This window comes from Halictus rubicundus, chromosome 12 (genome assembly GCF_050948215.1).
Source record: "Halictus rubicundus isolate RS-2024b chromosome 12, iyHalRubi1_principal, whole genome shotgun sequence".
Taxonomy (NCBI): Eukaryota; Metazoa; Arthropoda; class Insecta; order Hymenoptera; family Halictidae; genus Halictus; species Halictus rubicundus.
In genome coordinates this window covers 3,294,770-3,311,654 of record NC_135160.1, presented here as the reverse complement: position 1 = coordinate 3,311,654, position 16,885 = coordinate 3,294,770, and the positions used below count along the sequence as shown (strand labels likewise).

The 16,885-nt window shown below is 35.5% G+C and overlaps 4 protein-coding genes across 9 annotated transcripts; 1 reads left to right on the top strand and 3 right to left on the bottom strand.

The window, feature by feature from the left end:
- Window positions 1-5: 5 nt before the first annotated feature.
- LOC143359705 (uncharacterized) lies at window positions 6-4,803 on the bottom strand. Its single transcript, XM_076797842.1, has 11 exons — window positions 4,645-4,803; window positions 4,158-4,272; window positions 3,973-4,075; window positions 3,508-3,665; window positions 2,740-3,001; window positions 2,464-2,665; window positions 1,944-2,125; window positions 1,545-1,755; window positions 1,154-1,357; window positions 601-834; window positions 6-419 (listed from the first exon to the last, which is right to left on the bottom strand). The coding sequence occupies exons 1-11, from the start codon at window positions 4,736-4,738 to the stop codon at window positions 235-237; spliced, it is 1,950 nt and encodes a 649-aa protein (XP_076653957.1). The 5' UTR covers window positions 4,739-4,803; the 3' UTR covers window positions 6-234.
- A 2,198-nt stretch (window positions 4,804-7,001) lies between these two features.
- Pix (ATP-binding cassette sub-family E member 1 pix) lies at window positions 7,002-10,541 on the bottom strand. The gene is made up of 9 exons (XM_076797436.1): window positions 10,399-10,541; window positions 9,692-9,925; window positions 9,406-9,621; window positions 9,103-9,310; window positions 8,835-9,021; window positions 8,356-8,762; window positions 7,951-8,263; window positions 7,645-7,879; window positions 7,002-7,552 (listed from the first exon to the last, which is right to left on the bottom strand). Exons 2-9 carry the CDS (start codon window positions 9,902-9,904, stop codon window positions 7,505-7,507), a joined length of 1,827 nt encoding a protein of 608 aa, XP_076653551.1. The 5' UTR covers window positions 9,905-9,925; window positions 10,399-10,541; the 3' UTR covers window positions 7,002-7,504.
- Window positions 10,542-11,167: 626 nt separating this feature from the next.
- Window positions 11,168-15,142, top strand: Arfip (ADP ribosylation factor interacting protein arfaptin). Of its 6 annotated transcripts, XR_013083126.1 has the most exons (7): window positions 11,168-11,310; window positions 11,701-11,889; window positions 11,971-12,138; window positions 12,212-12,533; window positions 12,622-12,799; window positions 12,874-13,128; window positions 14,028-15,142. XR_013083126.1 is itself a non-coding variant. In XM_076797452.1 (6 exons), the coding sequence occupies exons 2-6, from the start codon at window positions 11,718-11,720 to the stop codon at window positions 13,024-13,026; spliced, it is 990 nt and encodes a 329-aa protein (XP_076653567.1). In that variant the 5' UTR covers window positions 11,168-11,310; window positions 11,701-11,717; the 3' UTR covers window positions 13,027-15,142. The 6 variants fall into 6 exon arrangements, 5 of the variants coding, with proteins under 5 accessions (XP_076653567.1, XP_076653563.1, XP_076653566.1 ...); XM_076797452.1 differs by having other exon boundaries at window positions 11,974-12,138; window positions 12,874-15,142; XM_076797448.1 differs by having other exon boundaries at window positions 12,874-15,142.
- A 113-nt stretch (window positions 15,143-15,255) lies between these two features.
- LOC143359503 (mitochondrial import inner membrane translocase subunit Tim10B) lies at window positions 15,256-16,101 on the bottom strand. The gene is made up of 3 exons (XM_076797454.1): window positions 15,944-16,101; window positions 15,736-15,831; window positions 15,256-15,661 (listed from the first exon to the last, which is right to left on the bottom strand). The coding sequence occupies exons 1-3, from the start codon at window positions 15,965-15,967 to the stop codon at window positions 15,494-15,496; spliced, it is 288 nt and encodes a 95-aa protein (XP_076653569.1). The 5' UTR covers window positions 15,968-16,101; the 3' UTR covers window positions 15,256-15,493.
- Between the last annotated feature and the right edge of the window lie 784 nt (window positions 16,102-16,885).

Genomic DNA, 16,885 nt, shown 5'->3' with positions numbered 1-16,885 from the left:
ATTCATGCTTTAGAAATTAAAAGTCTTGGAATAGTCCTGAAATCTTACAAAATTTTTGTTTAGTTTTGCCTAAAATCCGTAGTTGAATTAGGAGAATTATTCTACAGTTCGTAAGTCGCATTTTCCTCGCCGATAAGACGCGGAAATACAACTACACCAGTCACGGTAGCGATTAGCATATTTTGTATAAATGATTCGAAGGACTCCCGCGACAGGGCGATTACAATGAACATGCTAATAAGGCTGCGGAAATCTGAACCCGTAGAAATCGCTCAAAGTGTACAACGCCGGTGTCCAGTTGCTGCATTCCGGGAAACCCATTGGTACCGGGGGTAGTTGATATTGTTCGCCTACGCGAATCACCAATTCCATGCCAGTGAGGTGGTGCCACGAGAAATGACAGTGAATCAACCACCATCCTGTCAAAGAGACAAAAATCATTTACTTTCCTGGTCAGAAGTGTGCAATCACAATGACACTCGAAGTGTTAACAGCTTTGAAAGCAGATGCTTGCAACGGTTAAGAAGTCGTTTAGTAATTTAGTTTAGTAATTTAGTAAGAAGACTGTTTAGTAATTTTTCCGGCGGTGAAGATAATTACCAGGATTGTCCGCCCTGAAACGTATGATCGCGAATCCACCCTGAGGGATTTTGACAGTGTCCTTGGAAGGCGGGTTCTTGTACAGTCCCTCTTTAAGGCGTCTCGTGTGATCATTCAACACTTCCCCTATCTCCGCTTCAGTAATGTTACCGGTCGTCTTGAGCGTCCCAAGTCCGAAGACTTGAAACGTGTAGCCGTGCAGATGGAACGGATGATGAAGACCTTCCAGTTGATCTGGAACAGATTTCAAGCGAAACACAGTCCACGCAAATTCCCACTGTTGTATGACAAACTGGAGTTAACAAATTCGACAAAATGCGAAACTGAATCTGGCCTTGAACTTCGTTAATTTCGTCTCTCCAGGTCCTGCGATCAGAAAAGCAACCGTACATCGTCGTTATAATAAAATGAACGAATTTTACAATGTATAATCCAGCTGTTCAGCATTGGCTTCAACCATGAAGTCGAAGATTGAAGAAAATGAAATTTTGTGCACGTCGCTATTTAAAATTCCAAGTATGAGATTACAGTTGAATGAAAAAGGATTATTTACTGCTATCGTAGATCATGAGTTCCACCACCGCCCTGTATGGCACAGGAATCACTTGCGTGCAAGTGCAGGGCTCGTTGCAGGTGCTCAGCTGATTCGGCTTGCAGACAGTTTGGTAGCTCCGGAAGTCCGAGATCAACGGCGAGGCCGGAGTCTCGTACGTGATGTTGTTGAACATCGAGATCAGCTGAGAGTTGTCGTTTGCGTCTGAAAAAGTATTTTCCATGTCAACGACGTTCGTACAGCGTACAACTAACGATAAAATATAAAAACGTGGTTGTCTATGCAATGTACGAATTTTCAAATAAGAGCCCCTGTAGCCGCCCTCCCCCTAAATCCGCCACTGGCAGTCCGGTAGCAAACATAGTAAAAATTTGGTTGAACCGATCAGTACCAAAGAAACCTGGGTAGTCGGAATTCGATTTGAAGAGCAATCTGTCGCCATATTGGGTGTAATTGAAGAACCAGAAGTCCAGCACGTGTTGTACATCCGGGTAGACTTGCAACAGTCCCGAATTGGCGTTCAAGGATTTCAATTGATTCACGCAAACCGCCTGACTGTCGTCGGTTGTGTTGCATTTCGATGTGTCCAGCCCGTTGTAAATCTAAAAAATGCAGAAATGTCAAGATGTCACTTTTCCATTCCCAGCGAAAATCGTTTTACTGTTCGTCTTTTAAAATTAGGTCTCTAATCTTTTCTTTTCAGTGAAATTGTGCTTGTCGAGCTGCTACGCTTTTCAAGTACATTTTCCTTTGAAAGAGGGACAGTGTATGTCAACGAAGTGACACTTACAACACCCGGTGCGGCATCCGCGTACTGTGGCGGCGACTCCGACGGAATACTCGGAGCACCATCGTACTGCAAAATGGCTAATTGGTGAACTGCGGTATTTTCACATTCGCCGAGACCTCGCACGTGTATCCAATACGAGTCCACAGTTTTGTTCGCGTTGATTATGCAGTCCACGCGTTCACCTGTTGCGCGAACACCGGAAGTTCGATTTGAGCAAGCAAAATCTCGCCGACAATATGGCCGACTGAACAGAGAATCGCTCGAGGAGGGATTAATAGACTGCGGATTTCATGCTGAAGAATTTTAAGATGCTGTTATATTATTTCCATACTGTCGAAAGACGAAAGAAAATATATTCTAAATAAATTAACTTTTTGCTTTCTATGTTTAGAGAGAAGATAAATTCTTAGTTTGCTCGAATTTGTTGGAATTCAGATGGACAATTTTTATTTTGCACGAAGATCCGCAGTCTAGCGATTAATTCTGTTCTCGGCTCTTCGACGTTGAAGAGTAACTTCACCTGACGAGGTGACGAGCCGGTCCACTGTTTTAGGCCACACGTCTTCGCCGTCCTGAGCAATCACGGTGCACCTGTGACCGTGGAACGAAATCTCGGCTAGACAGACCGTGCTGAACGCATTAATTATGCGCATTCTATATCGTAACCCCGGCTGGACATGGATCACCGCCAACCGTCCAGTGGTATTCCTGGTACTCGGATCCTGAATGCGCAGACATACTCTTTTAATAACAATTCAAAATCAAGAAGGTTCGGTTTACAATGTGTTTATGTTACCGTCCAATTTCCGATTCCGTTGATAAGTATGTTGTCCGGAGCTTGACCCAAAGGATTAGTACGAAAACGTCCAGGAATACGTTCCAATGACAGTTCGTGCATCCAATCATTCAGATGGACTATCCGCTCGTCATCGTACAACTGTTTATGGGGATCGACGGGATTCTTGACAATTAAAGGTCCCGTTTGTCCATCCAACATGTACGTCGATACGTGAGAGTGGTAGAAGTGCGTACCAGAGTTGTCGACCTCGAATTGGTATCTGTGTGTATAAGAATTTGGATTTTAATCTCCTTTCAAATTTAGAATATTGCCCATAGAAATATAGAAGTGTTCATTTATTTCGATATTCCGTAGCAATTATTTCTGCAAACTCAACTCTACTGCATCAAATTCCATGAATATCCATTTTTCACCACCTTCCTGGATAGCAGTAATATAAATTCTAAAGTATAGTGCATGTAGCAGGCGAAAGGAAAGAAATGCAAAAGTGAGAACAAGAGTTGTTTACGAGACAACTTTTCGTGTCGAAGAAATTCGCGTGACTGGCTGTCGTGTCTGACCAATACTCGACGCTTCTACTTGCGATAGTATCATTAAACTCGTCCGATAAGAGAATTATTCCACTTGGGATTCTGAACTGACCAATTTTCCTATTTGGTCGAGATTTCGAGATTTGCAATAAATATTAACTTCTCCGTTTTTGCCTGGTTACACCTTTCGTTCTGTAGAATGTTCGTGGATTTATATTGTGTTAAATAATTTCACCTGAAAGTCGACGACGACGGGATCGGGCACTGCGTTACATATGGAACACCGTCGTAATATTGGTAGCCATTTTGGAAGATCCCGTGCCAATGCATGGTGACCTCGGTACCCGGTGCAGCATTTTGTACATCCACCACAACTAGATCACCCAAACATACCTGTGAAATTATGTTTGAATACGTTTGAACTCGTGCATATGATTCGAATAAATCAATAATTTTATTAATTTTGCTATAATGTTTTTTATAACTATTTTTGCTTTGTGCAAAATAAGATAAATAAATTCTTAACAATTTTGTCCGCAGTGTAGCCATAAGATTTAATAAAACATAATAACATTTAAGTAAACATTTAAGTAAGGAGCCATCTTTCTTTTAATACTGCAAATAACGTTGCCTTTCATTCGGATAGAAGAAAATGTAAGTACAGCAATTGTTTGTCGAATGCTTGAATTTGTTTATATACCTCGATCAACGGTCCTGGAATCATCCGGTTTATCGGTAATATTGTCTTCTGGAACCCATCGGCCATCGCGCATTCTTTTTCCATACCAGGGTAATAGCAAGCACTAAAAAAAAAGAAAATAATTGATTAACGATAATTGAATAACCGATCTTGTCTGATCAGGTACAAAATATTAATATACATACGGTCCGTCGGTAATATAGAACTCGATGTGAAATTTGTAATAACAAATTTTACGTTCCCCCCCGGGAATGCACTCCCTCTTGCATTCTTCTGCCGTGGCATACGATTCGTTGCCAGCTAAACGAAATAAATAAATCTTTCGTCATCAAAGGTTCAACTTGTTCGGGAGTGTGAAAAATCCGAAAACATTTATGCTGATACATTTCTAATAAAATTAAGGAATCGCCAAATTGAAGCCGAAAAATTGTAGGTCTCGAAACTCGATTTTTTTTAGATTATTAATTGAAATCGGCGACACGACCTGTACTTACTAATAACTCCCAGAATTGTTAATGAAATATTTTGTAAAAATTTGTGCTGCTACGGTAAACATATGCGGATGCATATGTGAAATTTCATTTCACCGAATTCGATCGTATTCTTGAAATTAATGTTCAAATATTATTCAAATTCGAAAATGGCTGCAGCTGTAACTGGCCTCGTACTTACCGCCATGCGACAGATTGAAATTGATCAGAAGAACTGCGAACAGGAGGAACAGCTTCCTCGGTTCGAAAAAATCGGTGAACGGCGGCGACACCATTTTCTCGGAAATAATCCTGAGTCTTGGCTCGTCTTGCTCATTTATACGGTGCGCCCAAATCGGTTGTTTTCGCGTTCGTCGCATCGGTGGCCTTAAACTTATGGAAAAACGGCGGCCCCTTTAATCATGCCTCGTTATCTGTTCGAGCTTCCGGGTATCAGTTATTTGTTAATAACAGTGTAAAAAAATTATCATTTGAAAGCGTCCCGACCGCCGGCAGTTCCCAAATTACGCGGGAGTCGAGGACGTTGGTTGATACAGTGAATTCTCATTACGAGTCAGTGCCAACCTTACAATTTGGAGTCAGTGGAAGTACCCGCACTACCGCGGTGCCAAGTCTCATAAAAAAATAATTAATAATAAAGAAGTTAAATTTTGTATTTGAATTCTCTGCGTTCGAAACTTTCATCGCTCATTACACAAGTAAATATCACCGGAATTATATCATATTTGGTTCCATTTTAATCAGAAAAATGCCATGAATATCTTGGTAAAAGTTTCATAAAAAATTAAAGAAGTTTTGTAATTGGATTAGTAGTGGTCTTCTGGTTTCACACCGATATAGCCGATAATGTTGTAGCACTTCGCTGTCCGTTTCTCCGTGCAACATTATATCGAAGAAAGATATTTTCTCAGTCTTCTTGTCACTATCGCTTAGTGGTCATAGGTGTTTTATGACTTGTAGACGGATATGACTCTTACGTTTCCAGCGTGCCCTGTGTATTTCAAACGCGACGCTCGGCGAGAACCTTCGACTTCGTATAAGAGTCAGTTACCAGAACGGCGGAACTGACTCGTAACGAGAATTCGTAACGAATTCGTACTCGTAATGAGTATTGCGAGCCACGTACCCGTAACCCGATGCAATTAAATTTCAAAGTGAACTGTTTTTCACCTTCGGGAATCTAAAACGTTGTACATTCCTAAATCAATCGTGCAACCGTTAATTAAGACAGCCATATATGCCGAGAAAATCGCTTGAAAATTACGGTTGATTGTTATTACTTGGTGAAGTATATGCGTAGTATTTCGGGCATTAAATCAAGATGGTAATATTCGGCCGGACACCGGTTATTTATCTATCGCATTACTTCATCATTCGCTTCGTTATCTGACTGCCATTTAAAAAGCAAATGATCTTTGTTGTTGAAGTATATTTTTCGTTACTTATCGTCATAAAAACTACTTTTTTAGGTGAAAAATGATGTCGGAATAGTTCAAATATATATGCTAACTATAAAAGCTGACGAAATTTAATTTTATTATTTTCGATCGTTAATCATTATATCTCCTCATTTAAATTATGTAACTGGTTATTTCAGCTAAATTGTTATACAAGGTGAGGCAACTATGCATGGACATGGTCCTCGTACGTTAAGTTATGCCTTTTGTAGAATAACTCCTTCAAAGGTCATTTGAAGATCTACGTATTATGGTTGAATTTGTCTTTTCATTAGCAGTAATGTTACACTAATCAAAACAAGTTATTCCACTTTTAAGAAACGACAATGACCTTGAAATATCGGAAAATATGACCTAGAAAAAAAAACTTTTCTGTCACAATAATTGCCCCACTAAACCAAACTGTTTTTTCCTTAAACGTTTTTTCGTATTAGTAAAAATAACAGATATACTTTCGGTGAAAGTCTATTAGTAGTAATCTTAGGTAATTATCAATGTAATATTATTAAAAAATTCATTGCCTTCATTTACATAAGACTGTATATAGTAACGCTAATCGCGCGTTCACTGCTACTGTCGTTCATAATCATTGCTTTCGTTTCGAGATTTATAAAATCATGTTTTGTGCACTCATTTGAATGTACAAAATTTCGTCAAATTTTCCAACACGCATGACAGGTTAACAGGAAAACTTCTTGTCGCCTGTTCTTGAACTTAAAACATTACGTACTTCGTCATAAATTATTCATGAGTAATGCAAATTGTGTAAGATAATAAAATTGACACATTAATTACATCTTATCGCGGTTACATTCAAACGCGGAAATGCAATTTACTACCTTTTTTATGTCGTTATTTGACATCAGTAATCCATTCTCAATCGGTATCTAAGATTTAGATAGTATTATATTTTACGATATCGCACTTCGCAATTTCAAGGGAACATTTTCCACGGATCGAAGTGATCTTTTTCTCGATCTCTCCATGATCTTCCAACGATCTGAAATTGATTGGCAATTCGTTGTGGTCTATATAAAATCGCAAAATTATTGTGTTCGTGAAGATTGATCGAATGACCCCGTTCTCTTTTAACTTTCATTTGTGTTTTATTTCACGTTTCATAGCAGATGTACATGTAAATATACTGAGACATTTCCTTCGACTTCATTACACACACGCGCACACAGACGTAAATTATTTCGTTCATAAAAAAAATGCGTGAAATCGTGTAATGTACGAGAAAAAGGCGATGTGTTACGCACGTCGACGATATAAATAAATTTCTAGTGGCATCCTGTTATACAAAAATACGTCTGCATCTTTCCGTAAAAGAAATTTCTCTTCTGTCGTAATACAATTCGAGCGACTTGATTCCATATATTTACTAAAATAAATATATTCTACAAGTAGAAGAACCGAGGCGTCGAGAACAATAATATTTCGTGCGAACGCAAAATATGCGTCACCAGTATTTAATACATTGTAAGAAATCCATTCCCGGCTTTTAAAAGTATAAAGATTTACAAAAATTTCTTCACAATATTTCATATAAGCTGCTATTCAACTCGTTGTCTAGATCACACCTCACTCCTCCAGGAAGAAGTACTGTCCTGCTCTCTTTTGTTCCAGGTCCTGTAGAAAGTGTAATTAGAGTTACTTTAGAAGTGTATTACTCGTAAGATTAAACCACATAAAAAAAAAATTAGTATATTCAGATCACGTACTTTCACGGACTGACTCTTGTTAATCCTTGGTCTGTAATTGTTCGGATCTCTTCGGAAAGTGATGCCTAGGAGTTCCAAGAATCTGTTCATGCCATTCAGCAAGGACTGTGGGCTGTGAGCTGTAGTGCACAACGATGGTACGCCAGAGAATACTATTACACGATCAGCCAAGTATGTGGCCATGATGAAATCGTGCTCTACTACGAATCCAGTTTTCTTGGCATGCAATATAAATCTAAAACGATAACACAAGTCTATAAATAACGTCCTTGATGTGCGCTTTATCGTATACAAAGGACTAATTACCGTTTTATCACTTTAGCTGCAACCAAACGTTGCTCCGAATCCAAATAAGCGGAAGGTTCGTCGATCAAGTACACATCCGCAGGCTTTCCAAGACAGAGAGCCAGAGCCACTCGTTGCAATTCACCTCCAGAAAGGTTCTGCACCTCTTGGTCCATGATGTCGTCTATCTTCAAAGGCTTCATGACATCCGTCACGAACTGAGGATGCACGTAAGCATCCCTGATCTTTTCATGCAACAATTGCCGCACGATGCCTTGAGATTTCGGACTTATCTTCTGTGGTTTGTAACTGATATGCAACATAGGGATGCTTCCTGCGAAAAACAAACATTATTCTCGTTGTTTTCCGTTGTGTAACACTGCGACCGTGTGAAAACTCGTTTAAAACGAATGAAATTTTAATTACCGGATCCATCGTCAGGTGGCAGGTTACCAGCCAACATTCTAATGAACGTCGTTTTTCCTGTTCCGTTTTCACCAAGCAACACAAGGATTTCCGAGTCGGTGAACTGACCCTTCTCAACGTCCAGCTTAAACGAGCCCATTGTCTTCGTCATTGCAGGATATTCATAATGATTCATACGTTTCACTTCCTCTTCGGTCGCGCTCTCCGCTACTTTGAAGACGAGAGATTCCTCACGGAATCTCAGATTTTCGGTGGGAACAAAACCGTCGAGGAAAATGTTGATACCTTCTCTCACCGAGAAAGGCATAGTAACAACACCGTACGCTCCAGGAACACCGTAAAGGCAACATATAAAGTCTGATAAGTAATCCAGAACTGATAAATCGTGTTCCACTACTATTATGAACCTGTTAAATTTTGAAAATGTTGTTAACTGCTAAGAAAAGTTGTAGAAAATTGCGAGACTGCTAACGGCTTACTTGTCGGGGTGAATGAGAGATCGGATTGTTATAGCAGCATTCAGACGTTGCTTTACATCCAAGTACGATGACGGCTCGTCGAACATAAAAATATCTCCATCTTGAATGCACACCATAGCGCAAGCAAATCGTTGAAGCTCTCCACCAGAAAGTGCTTCAATGCCTCTGTCGCGTATGTGCAACAAATCTAAGGATAAATGAATTTAATAAATTGTTATCGATAAAGATTGTTTGCTTAATTTAATTTATCGTATCGAGACAGACTTACCCAACATTTTACAAATATCCATTTGATTTTTGCACTCGTCTTTCTTATCTAAAAGCTGCTGCACAGTGCCCTTTACAGCTTTAGGAATTTGATCTACATACTGAGGCTTGATAAGGGCTTTCAAATCATCCTCCAATATTTTAGTAAAATAATTTTGCAATTCACTGCCCCTAAAGTGACTTAAAATCTCAGTCCAATCTGGAGGATCCTATATGATAAATTGAAATTATAAATTAACATACCAGTACCACTATCAATCATATAAAATATGTATATATGTATGTGGATAAAAATCATACGTACAGTGAATCGACCTAAATTTGGCTTTTGCTTGCCAGCTAAAATTTTTAGAGCAGTTGATTTACCAATTCCATTGGTTCCTACCAAACCTAACACCTCTCCAGGACGTGGAATTGGTAGTCTGTGTAATTTAAATGAATTCTTTGAGTAACGATGAGTAGTTTCTTTTTCTAAATTACTAGGAAGATTAATGATGGATATTGCTTCGAATGGGCATTTCTAAAAATAAAATATGGTTAATGCTGTTTAATGTTTCCCATTGTTATAGATTTGGAATATTTGAGTATACCTTAACACAAATACCACATCCAATACATAATTCTTCTGAAATAGATGCTTTCTTGCTATTCGGATTAACCTCTATACAAAGTTTACCCATCCGTACCACTGGACAAGACCTCTTGCATTCTTGCCTACATCGTTTTGGTTTACATTTATCATTATTAACAATGGCTATACGAGTTAGCCGGTCCGTTTCCTCCATAGACTTTTTAGGCGGCATGATGATAATCTGACTGCCCGCCTAAAAATTATATGTAAAAATTATTAACATTCAGAACACCCCTTTCTTAATATCAATTTACTTCAATATTCTATGTATTTCATGGTTGAATTATTTCTTGTAAACACGTTTCATTGTAAATTTTATCGAACAATTAAGAGTCTTGCTAATTATTTTAACATATGTTTTATTCATATCGAACTAAAAAGCAAATAATCAGTTTTTCAACTAAATCACAAGATAGAGGAAATAACATAGCAAAAAGGATACTGTGCAAAAATAATCATAAATATTTACGCACTAACGAAATACGAAATATACGAAAATCCAGATTCCACTTTCAATGTGGAATTCTAACCTCGCGTAATTAATTATAAAATATGCTAGTAGAATAATATTCAAGAACTATTTCATATAACACAAGAAAGTAATTTATTCCGAGTACATTACGTTATTACTTGGTAATATTTAGTATGCACGCGTACAATATGTACCTGTCAAAACCAAAAACGTGGAGGAAACTCCTTTCAACTCCTTTACAACCTTTTCGAAGGAGTTTCCGCACTTGCACACCACCGCATGCTCTGATTATAGTCATGGAATGTAGAAAGGTAGACTATGCACTCGATAGGCAAGTTTTTATCAATTCCAAAATTTTATCTTTTAATCTTACTGCAGTTACGTTATAAATGGAGCCTTTATATTTTTATGCATTTCTTAATATATAATTTTCTCTCATTCTTTCATTCATAATGATAAGTAAATGCAACAAAATTTTATTGTGAACTAGATTTTCGAGCATAAAGGTTTCCTTAAGTAGAGCCATGAACATAGCCCTAGAAGTTTGCACATTCGATGCAAATCCGCATATAAGTTTATGCACCATGAAGGTAGCTTCAGAACTGCACGTATGAATTTAAATTTACAAGCGACATGTTACGAAGATATTTGCACTTGATAGAAGGTCCTATACCTCATCTGTGACATTTATACTTCCACATTTCTTTAAATTTGTAACATTCAGTATATACGCTATATACTAAACTCATTTTTTGAGTAATATTCAGTTCATGGAATTGTGACTACCATACTACATTTTGAATATTTTCGCGCTTTCCTAATTTCCAATTTTCCGCCAGTCCTTTCTTTCTTTTTCATTTAATCTTCCACAGATCTATAGATAGAGACGAACAAATCAATTTATAAAAAACGGCAACACTGTTTCTATGTAGATTGTCAAGGTCGTCAAAATTGGAAAACATAAATATCTAAAGTTTTGACACGAGTTTCGGGTCTAGTATATTTTGTGGCTTCGTGTACTGCATGTCTCATGAAGCATTATAGAGATTCGTTCTGAGGTTTTGTGCATATAATAGTAGCATTTGCTTATATATTCGGAATTTTTAGTAAGTATTTTCATAGATTAAAAATATCTATATTTACTGAATATTTTGCGTCTTTGAAATGGATCGTAAAAGTTTGTGAATAATAATTAGTTTAACCGTGCTTAGTTTTAAAACAGGTGTCAAGTGACAGTTCTTGGTGCTTCTTTCATTTGTAATTTCTTTCGTAAATAAAGTATTAAAGCTATATATTTTACGTATCGCATCGCGTTGAATCTTTTATATAGAATTTTTCTATATAAAAATTATGTTTGTATACATTAGTTGTTAGAGATCTGAATTAAAAAATGGCGGTTTCCTGTAAACATTTTAGTTTTCTTCAGTTTTTTGTTTCACCAGTGTAATTTCGTGTATATTATTTATAATTATTGTATAACTTTCTTATATATGTAGTTATTATATCGAGTGGAATGGAGCGAAGTATTCACGAAATGTTGAAAGATGCACCGCCTATAAGTGAAAATGATAATGCAGTTCATAGCGGGACACCTCCTCCTCATGTACCAAACAATTGCACTAATGACACTCAAGCTAGACCAGCTACAATCAATTTAACATTGGGTAGCCCTACGTCACAGATGTGTAAGTAAAAAAAAAATACATCACAGATATTACCCTGTTAAAGATTTGTAAACTTAAAACTAAGTTTTTATCTTATCATAGCAGTGACAGTATCTCCAAATACACCAATTCAAAATGGTGATACCCAAACAATGCGCACTGCTCAAAGTAAGATTGAAAGTATCAAGAATTGGAGTATTTCTACATATAAATGTACTAGACAGTTAATGTATGAAAAACTTGGAAAAACATCTCGTACAGTAGATTCAGGTGAGTCATCTGTAATGTAACCCGATTATTTATAATCTTCTTACTCCAATGTAACTTGTATCTTCATCTTTAGAGCTTGAAACACAAATTGAATTGTTAAGAGATACCCAGAGGAAGTATTGTAACGTGTTACGATTATCCAGAGCATTAGCTTCTCATTTCCATCATGTTGTACAAACCCAACATGCTCTTGGCGAAGCATTCTCCGAGTTAGCGCAAAAATCTCCAGAGTTACAAGAAGAATTTCTGTACAACTCTGAAACTCAAAGGAACTTGACTAAAAATGGCGAAACACTACTAGGGGCCTTAAACTTTTTCGTCTCGTCTGTGAACACACTTTGTAATAAGACTATTGAAGACACTTTGCTAACGGTTCGACAGTATGAAACAGCGAGGTAATATTTCACTTTACAATGAAATATATAAATCTCGGAAATATGTTTTAGTGTTATGATATGTCTAGAATCTCTATTCTTTTTACAGAATAGAATATGATGCCTATAGAACAGATCTTGAAGCATTAGCCCAAGCTACAAAATCTGATGGTAGTAATGCAATAAGATTAGAAGAGGCACAGGCTAACTATGAAGAACATAAACAAAACTTTGAAAAATTAAGATCAGACGTCTCGATTAAACTTAAATTCTTAGACGAAAACAGGGTACACTTTTGTTTGTTTTCTCGACTTCACAGCGAATACCTTTTCACTGTTATTTCATTAAATTGTCATTACAGATCAAAGTGATGCATAAACAGTTGTTGTTGTTTCACAATGCAGTGTCTGCCTATTTCTCTGGAAACCAAACTGCATTAGAAGCAACGCTGAAGCAGTTCAACATAAAAGTAAAGTCACCAAACTCATCTTTACCATCATGGCTCGAACAGTAGTTATACTAGAATGAATAGATGCTAATATTTTGGAGAATATGAAAACAAAGATGCATTCGTCCATACAAACGTTTCCTGGAACAATGGAAAAAGTGACACAAGGTAGAACATCTTTCGGATTATTAAAAATACGTTAGGAGACGGTGCTGTCGAGATATCTGTCAGTTTGAGTGATTTCTGGAACGGGGGTACATTATAACGCAAAACCAGACTGAATTTCTTTCCGAATTATGTTTTAAGTATTGGCCAGTATTGTAGATATATGGCACTATACATTAGTGAATTTCAATTTATCAGTTAGCACCGACGTGCAACGTTTAATGGGAATTAAGAATATGTCTGTTGAAGGATTTGGTACTGTTAATTCAATAGCGATGCTTCTAAAACTATAAAGGCAATAGATATTTAATTTTTATATCTAACTTCTTAGAGAAGTTCTAATGTAAATATTTAACAAATGGTAAACTGAATTTTGAATTCTGCAGTATGTATAAACCAGTATTAATTGGTTGTTTATATTACATTTTGCACCAACACAATAGGCATATTGTCTTTGCTAATAAGATGGTTCATAATTATGAAACGTAAATATCAAGGAGTAAGTAATTTCATTTGACTTATTATTCTATTTCAATTGCATTCTTCCAAAATATAAATTTTGGTATTTACGTACATTAACATATCCAAATTGAAAAAGAATCAATATTACAGAAATTTTAATTCTTCCGCAGTTAACTTTAAGTATTTACACGTATAGTTACTGTGTTTAGATATCAACATTAGCGCCATCTTCCCATACGTGCTAATTTTTATATTAGAATTATCTGTTTTTAAAACGTCAGAAACCGTGAGATCTGAAATTTTATGTTTAAGGCGATTGTACTTTTAAATTACCCTATATGCTTTCCACGTGCTATTTTTTTTTTTAATATGTATAACGTTGCTTATGTTGGCATTAACTTACTATAATCTATTTAATTTAATTACACATTTCTTTGCAGAAAAGAAATTGATTAACATATACACATATGTATATGTTAAATAACTTATTGCAATAACAAAAATACGTATATATATACAAAACAGTTACGTTAGTAACAATAATCGTATTATTACAAAATGTAATAAAAGACGCGTGCTTATAATTTATTTTCAGGAAATATTTTTGAGTATTTCAACAAAGAGTATGTATACCTATACAATTTTTTATCAACACAACAATGTCTGTTCAATCAATACGATTGTTTTCTATTGAAAATATTTGTATTAAAAAAAAGTATTTAAATATTGGAAATTTTAACTATCTAGTCATATTCTTTAAGTGGATGATTGTAAATTAGATGAATTAAAAAGTTCGTGATTGTGTCTTTGATTTGAAATCAGTAGTATGTATATTGAATCTGTACTAAAATATTACAAATCTTTACGCTTCATACATAGAACATTTTTAGGATAGGTCAAGTAAATGTATGTATAATACATTATCGCCATTGTTTGTTGCTTACACTCATAGTTTACATTAGCGTCGACAGTAAACTAAGTTACATAGAAGAACCTAATCTATTAATATTATATCATGCAATACGTTTTATCGTAATTTTGTAATAATTCCTTCCAATGTGATCACATTGTACAGTTTTAATGCATGTAAATGGATCGTATATGAAAAATGTATGCAATCCGCATTACTGTCAAAATTTTTGTAGATTCTCGCGAGTGCGAGTCTCTCTTTATCTCCGGAACAATAATAGAATTTACAAAAATCATTATGTAATTCATATTCATGTACTAAACGATCGCGGAAGATCGATCCATATTTGTTAAATATTTTATTACGGCCATACAAGACATACATTCCATTATGCAACAAACTATCATTACATTCAGGTCATTTCAACGTACTATAATAAAGTAAAGCTACAGAGTCTTATATTTATTAATTATTAGTGCGAATGAAGAGCAACATTGAATCACTTGCATTACTAAAGAATGCCAGTTTGAGCACCTTTTTATTTATAAAACGTATTGTAGCTAATATATTATGTTCCTACTCATAATGTTATTGTGTGTATATTATGTGTATACAAATCCATGATAATAAATGAATGCTTATATATTTCGCTTTGTACAGAGTTTTGATTACTGACTGATACAGAGTGTAACCAAACGTTTAATCTTTAACTTAAGATGAATGGAATTATGAAAAAACAATGATTTACATTTGTTAAATATCATTCGACGATAAAACACAATCTATTTCTCGATGCATTGAAATTATTGTCCTGATACATCGATACAAGTGGCAGTGGTCAACAATAAATAATCATTCTTTACATAATTTGAAATGTATATATTGAAGAGCAATTGTTATTCTGAAAAATGAATTCTTCAATGTATTGTTTTAAAAATATAGCTTCTATATTACGTATAATGCCAATAAATTGATTTATTTAAAATTAACTATTTGTTATTTTTCAGATTCTTGTTTTTGCATTTGTTCCTCTAAAGCTGCTTGAGTTTGTTGAATTTCTTCTATCCTCTTCTGCATAAGAACAGGCTGTACTTCCACAAATATTTCCATCATTTTGTGATTCCCATGAACATGCTTTTCCACACATTTTTTGACACAAAGATCCTGCAAGATAATACATTTAAAAACACACATATTCCAGAGCTAATATATCATACGTAACTTGTTCAAAAACGTACCTCCTCGAAGGAAATGTCTCTTGAAATAAATGTGTTCATACATCGTTTGAAACAGGTTTCAGATATTTGATTATACAGAAGTAGAAAATCCTTAAACTACAAAATAACATTCGCATAAAACTATTCTTTTATTAACATTTGTGAAAATATGAAAACAGGTTAGAAATCAATACTTAATTATCCAATAGATAATATGAAAGGTAAGTACATTTCTCATGTGCATAACATCCATGTTCAAATCGCTATCTCCAAATTAAATGACACTTTCGTAATTCTCTAATATTTATTTTATGGTTTCTGTTTTTGTTAGGTTATGTCACGCTGGAGATATTCTTTAAATTTCCAGCGATACGACTTGCACTATCGATCAACTATGCAAATCGTAGCTCGATATATCGATCTCGTATATCGAGGAAAATGTAATCAGACAAGTTCAGGCAAAACGATTGAAACTTCAGTTACGGAGAATTACTCTGTGCTTCAATTATACAGGGAAATGAGTAATTAGACTCATAATACTCGACAAAAAGATAAACTTCGATCTTTTCGAGACTGACACGATTATGAAATCTAAAACCGCGATACGAGTGAAACAAATTTTGAATCAAGGTATGCAAGTATTCCTTGGAAATTTCAGATAGCTTGTAATTTTATATTTCTGTAATTTGTAACGGATATTCTATAAAATAACTGGTTATAATGACGATGGCCTTTCAACAGGAGATAGCCGAAGTAAGTTTAAAAATGTAAAAATACTGTTATATTATTTTCTATCTATTAAACAAATTGAGAAAGAAAAGAAATTTCAGTTTGTTGCAATACAGACAGAAAATGTTTGTTTTGCATAAAGACTCGCGTCTAATCATAGTAGTTGTCCACCCTACTACTACTGCTTTAGAGTGCAAGCATTAATCATAGAAACAATAAGTAAGTGCTTAGAGTATCAGGAGAATGGGGCGCCATAGAAATTTTCTGAGTATACATCTTTCATATAATGATCGACTGATTGTACAATTTTCTGTAATAAAGAGGAAATTAAAGGTAAACCGAAAATCGTAACTATTGCAATCACTCTGTCAGAGAATAGGTTATATTTATTTCGTTGATTACAGGTTTTCGCGGCAGCGCATAGGATTTCGAATAGTTTGAA

Excerpts from the sequence above, each read along its gene's own strand:
- Arfip (XM_076797448.1), top strand. The coding sequence starts at position 11,718 with ATGGAGCGAAGTATTCACGAAATGTTGAAAGATGCACCGCCTATAAGT. Across the intron at positions 12,139-12,211 it reads ATCTCGTACAGTAGATTCAG|AGCTTGAAACACAAATTGAA; the intron begins GTGAGTCATCTG and ends CTTCATCTTTAG. Across the intron at positions 12,534-12,621 it reads CGACAGTATGAAACAGCGAG|AATAGAATATGATGCCTATA; the intron begins GTAATATTTCAC and ends TTCTTTTTACAG.
- LOC143359705 (XM_076797842.1), bottom strand. The coding sequence starts at position 4,738 with ATGGTGTCGCCGCCGTTCACCGATTTTTTCGAACCGAGGAAGCTGTTC. Across the intron at positions 4,273-4,644 it reads TTTCAATCTGTCGCATGGCG|CTGGCAACGAATCGTATGCC; the intron begins GTAAGTACGAGG and ends TATTTCGTTTAG. Across the intron at positions 420-600 it reads TTTCAGGGCGGACAATCCTG|GATGGTGGTTGATTCACTGT; the intron begins GTAATTATCTTC and ends TCTCTTTGACAG.
- LOC143359503 (XM_076797454.1), bottom strand. The coding sequence starts at position 15,967 with ATGGATGTTATGCACATGAGAAAT. Across the intron at positions 15,832-15,943 it reads ATGTTATGCACATGAGAAAT|TTTAAGGATTTTCTACTTCT; the intron begins GTACTTACCTTT and ends GTTATTTTGTAG. Across the intron at positions 15,662-15,735 it reads GAGACATTTCCTTCGAGGAG|GATCTTTGTGTCAAAAAATG; the intron begins GTACGTTTTTGA and ends ATTATCTTGCAG.
- Pix (XM_076797436.1), bottom strand. The coding sequence starts at position 9,904 with ATGCCGCCTAAAAAGTCTATGGAGGAAACGGACCGGCTAACTCGTATA. Across the intron at positions 9,311-9,405 it reads CAAATTTAGGTCGATTCACT|GATCCTCCAGATTGGACTGA; the intron begins GTACGTATGATT and ends TTTATCATATAG. Across the intron at positions 7,553-7,644 it reads ACAAGAGTCAGTCCGTGAAA|GACCTGGAACAAAAGAGAGC; the intron begins GTACGTGATCTG and ends CACTTTCTACAG.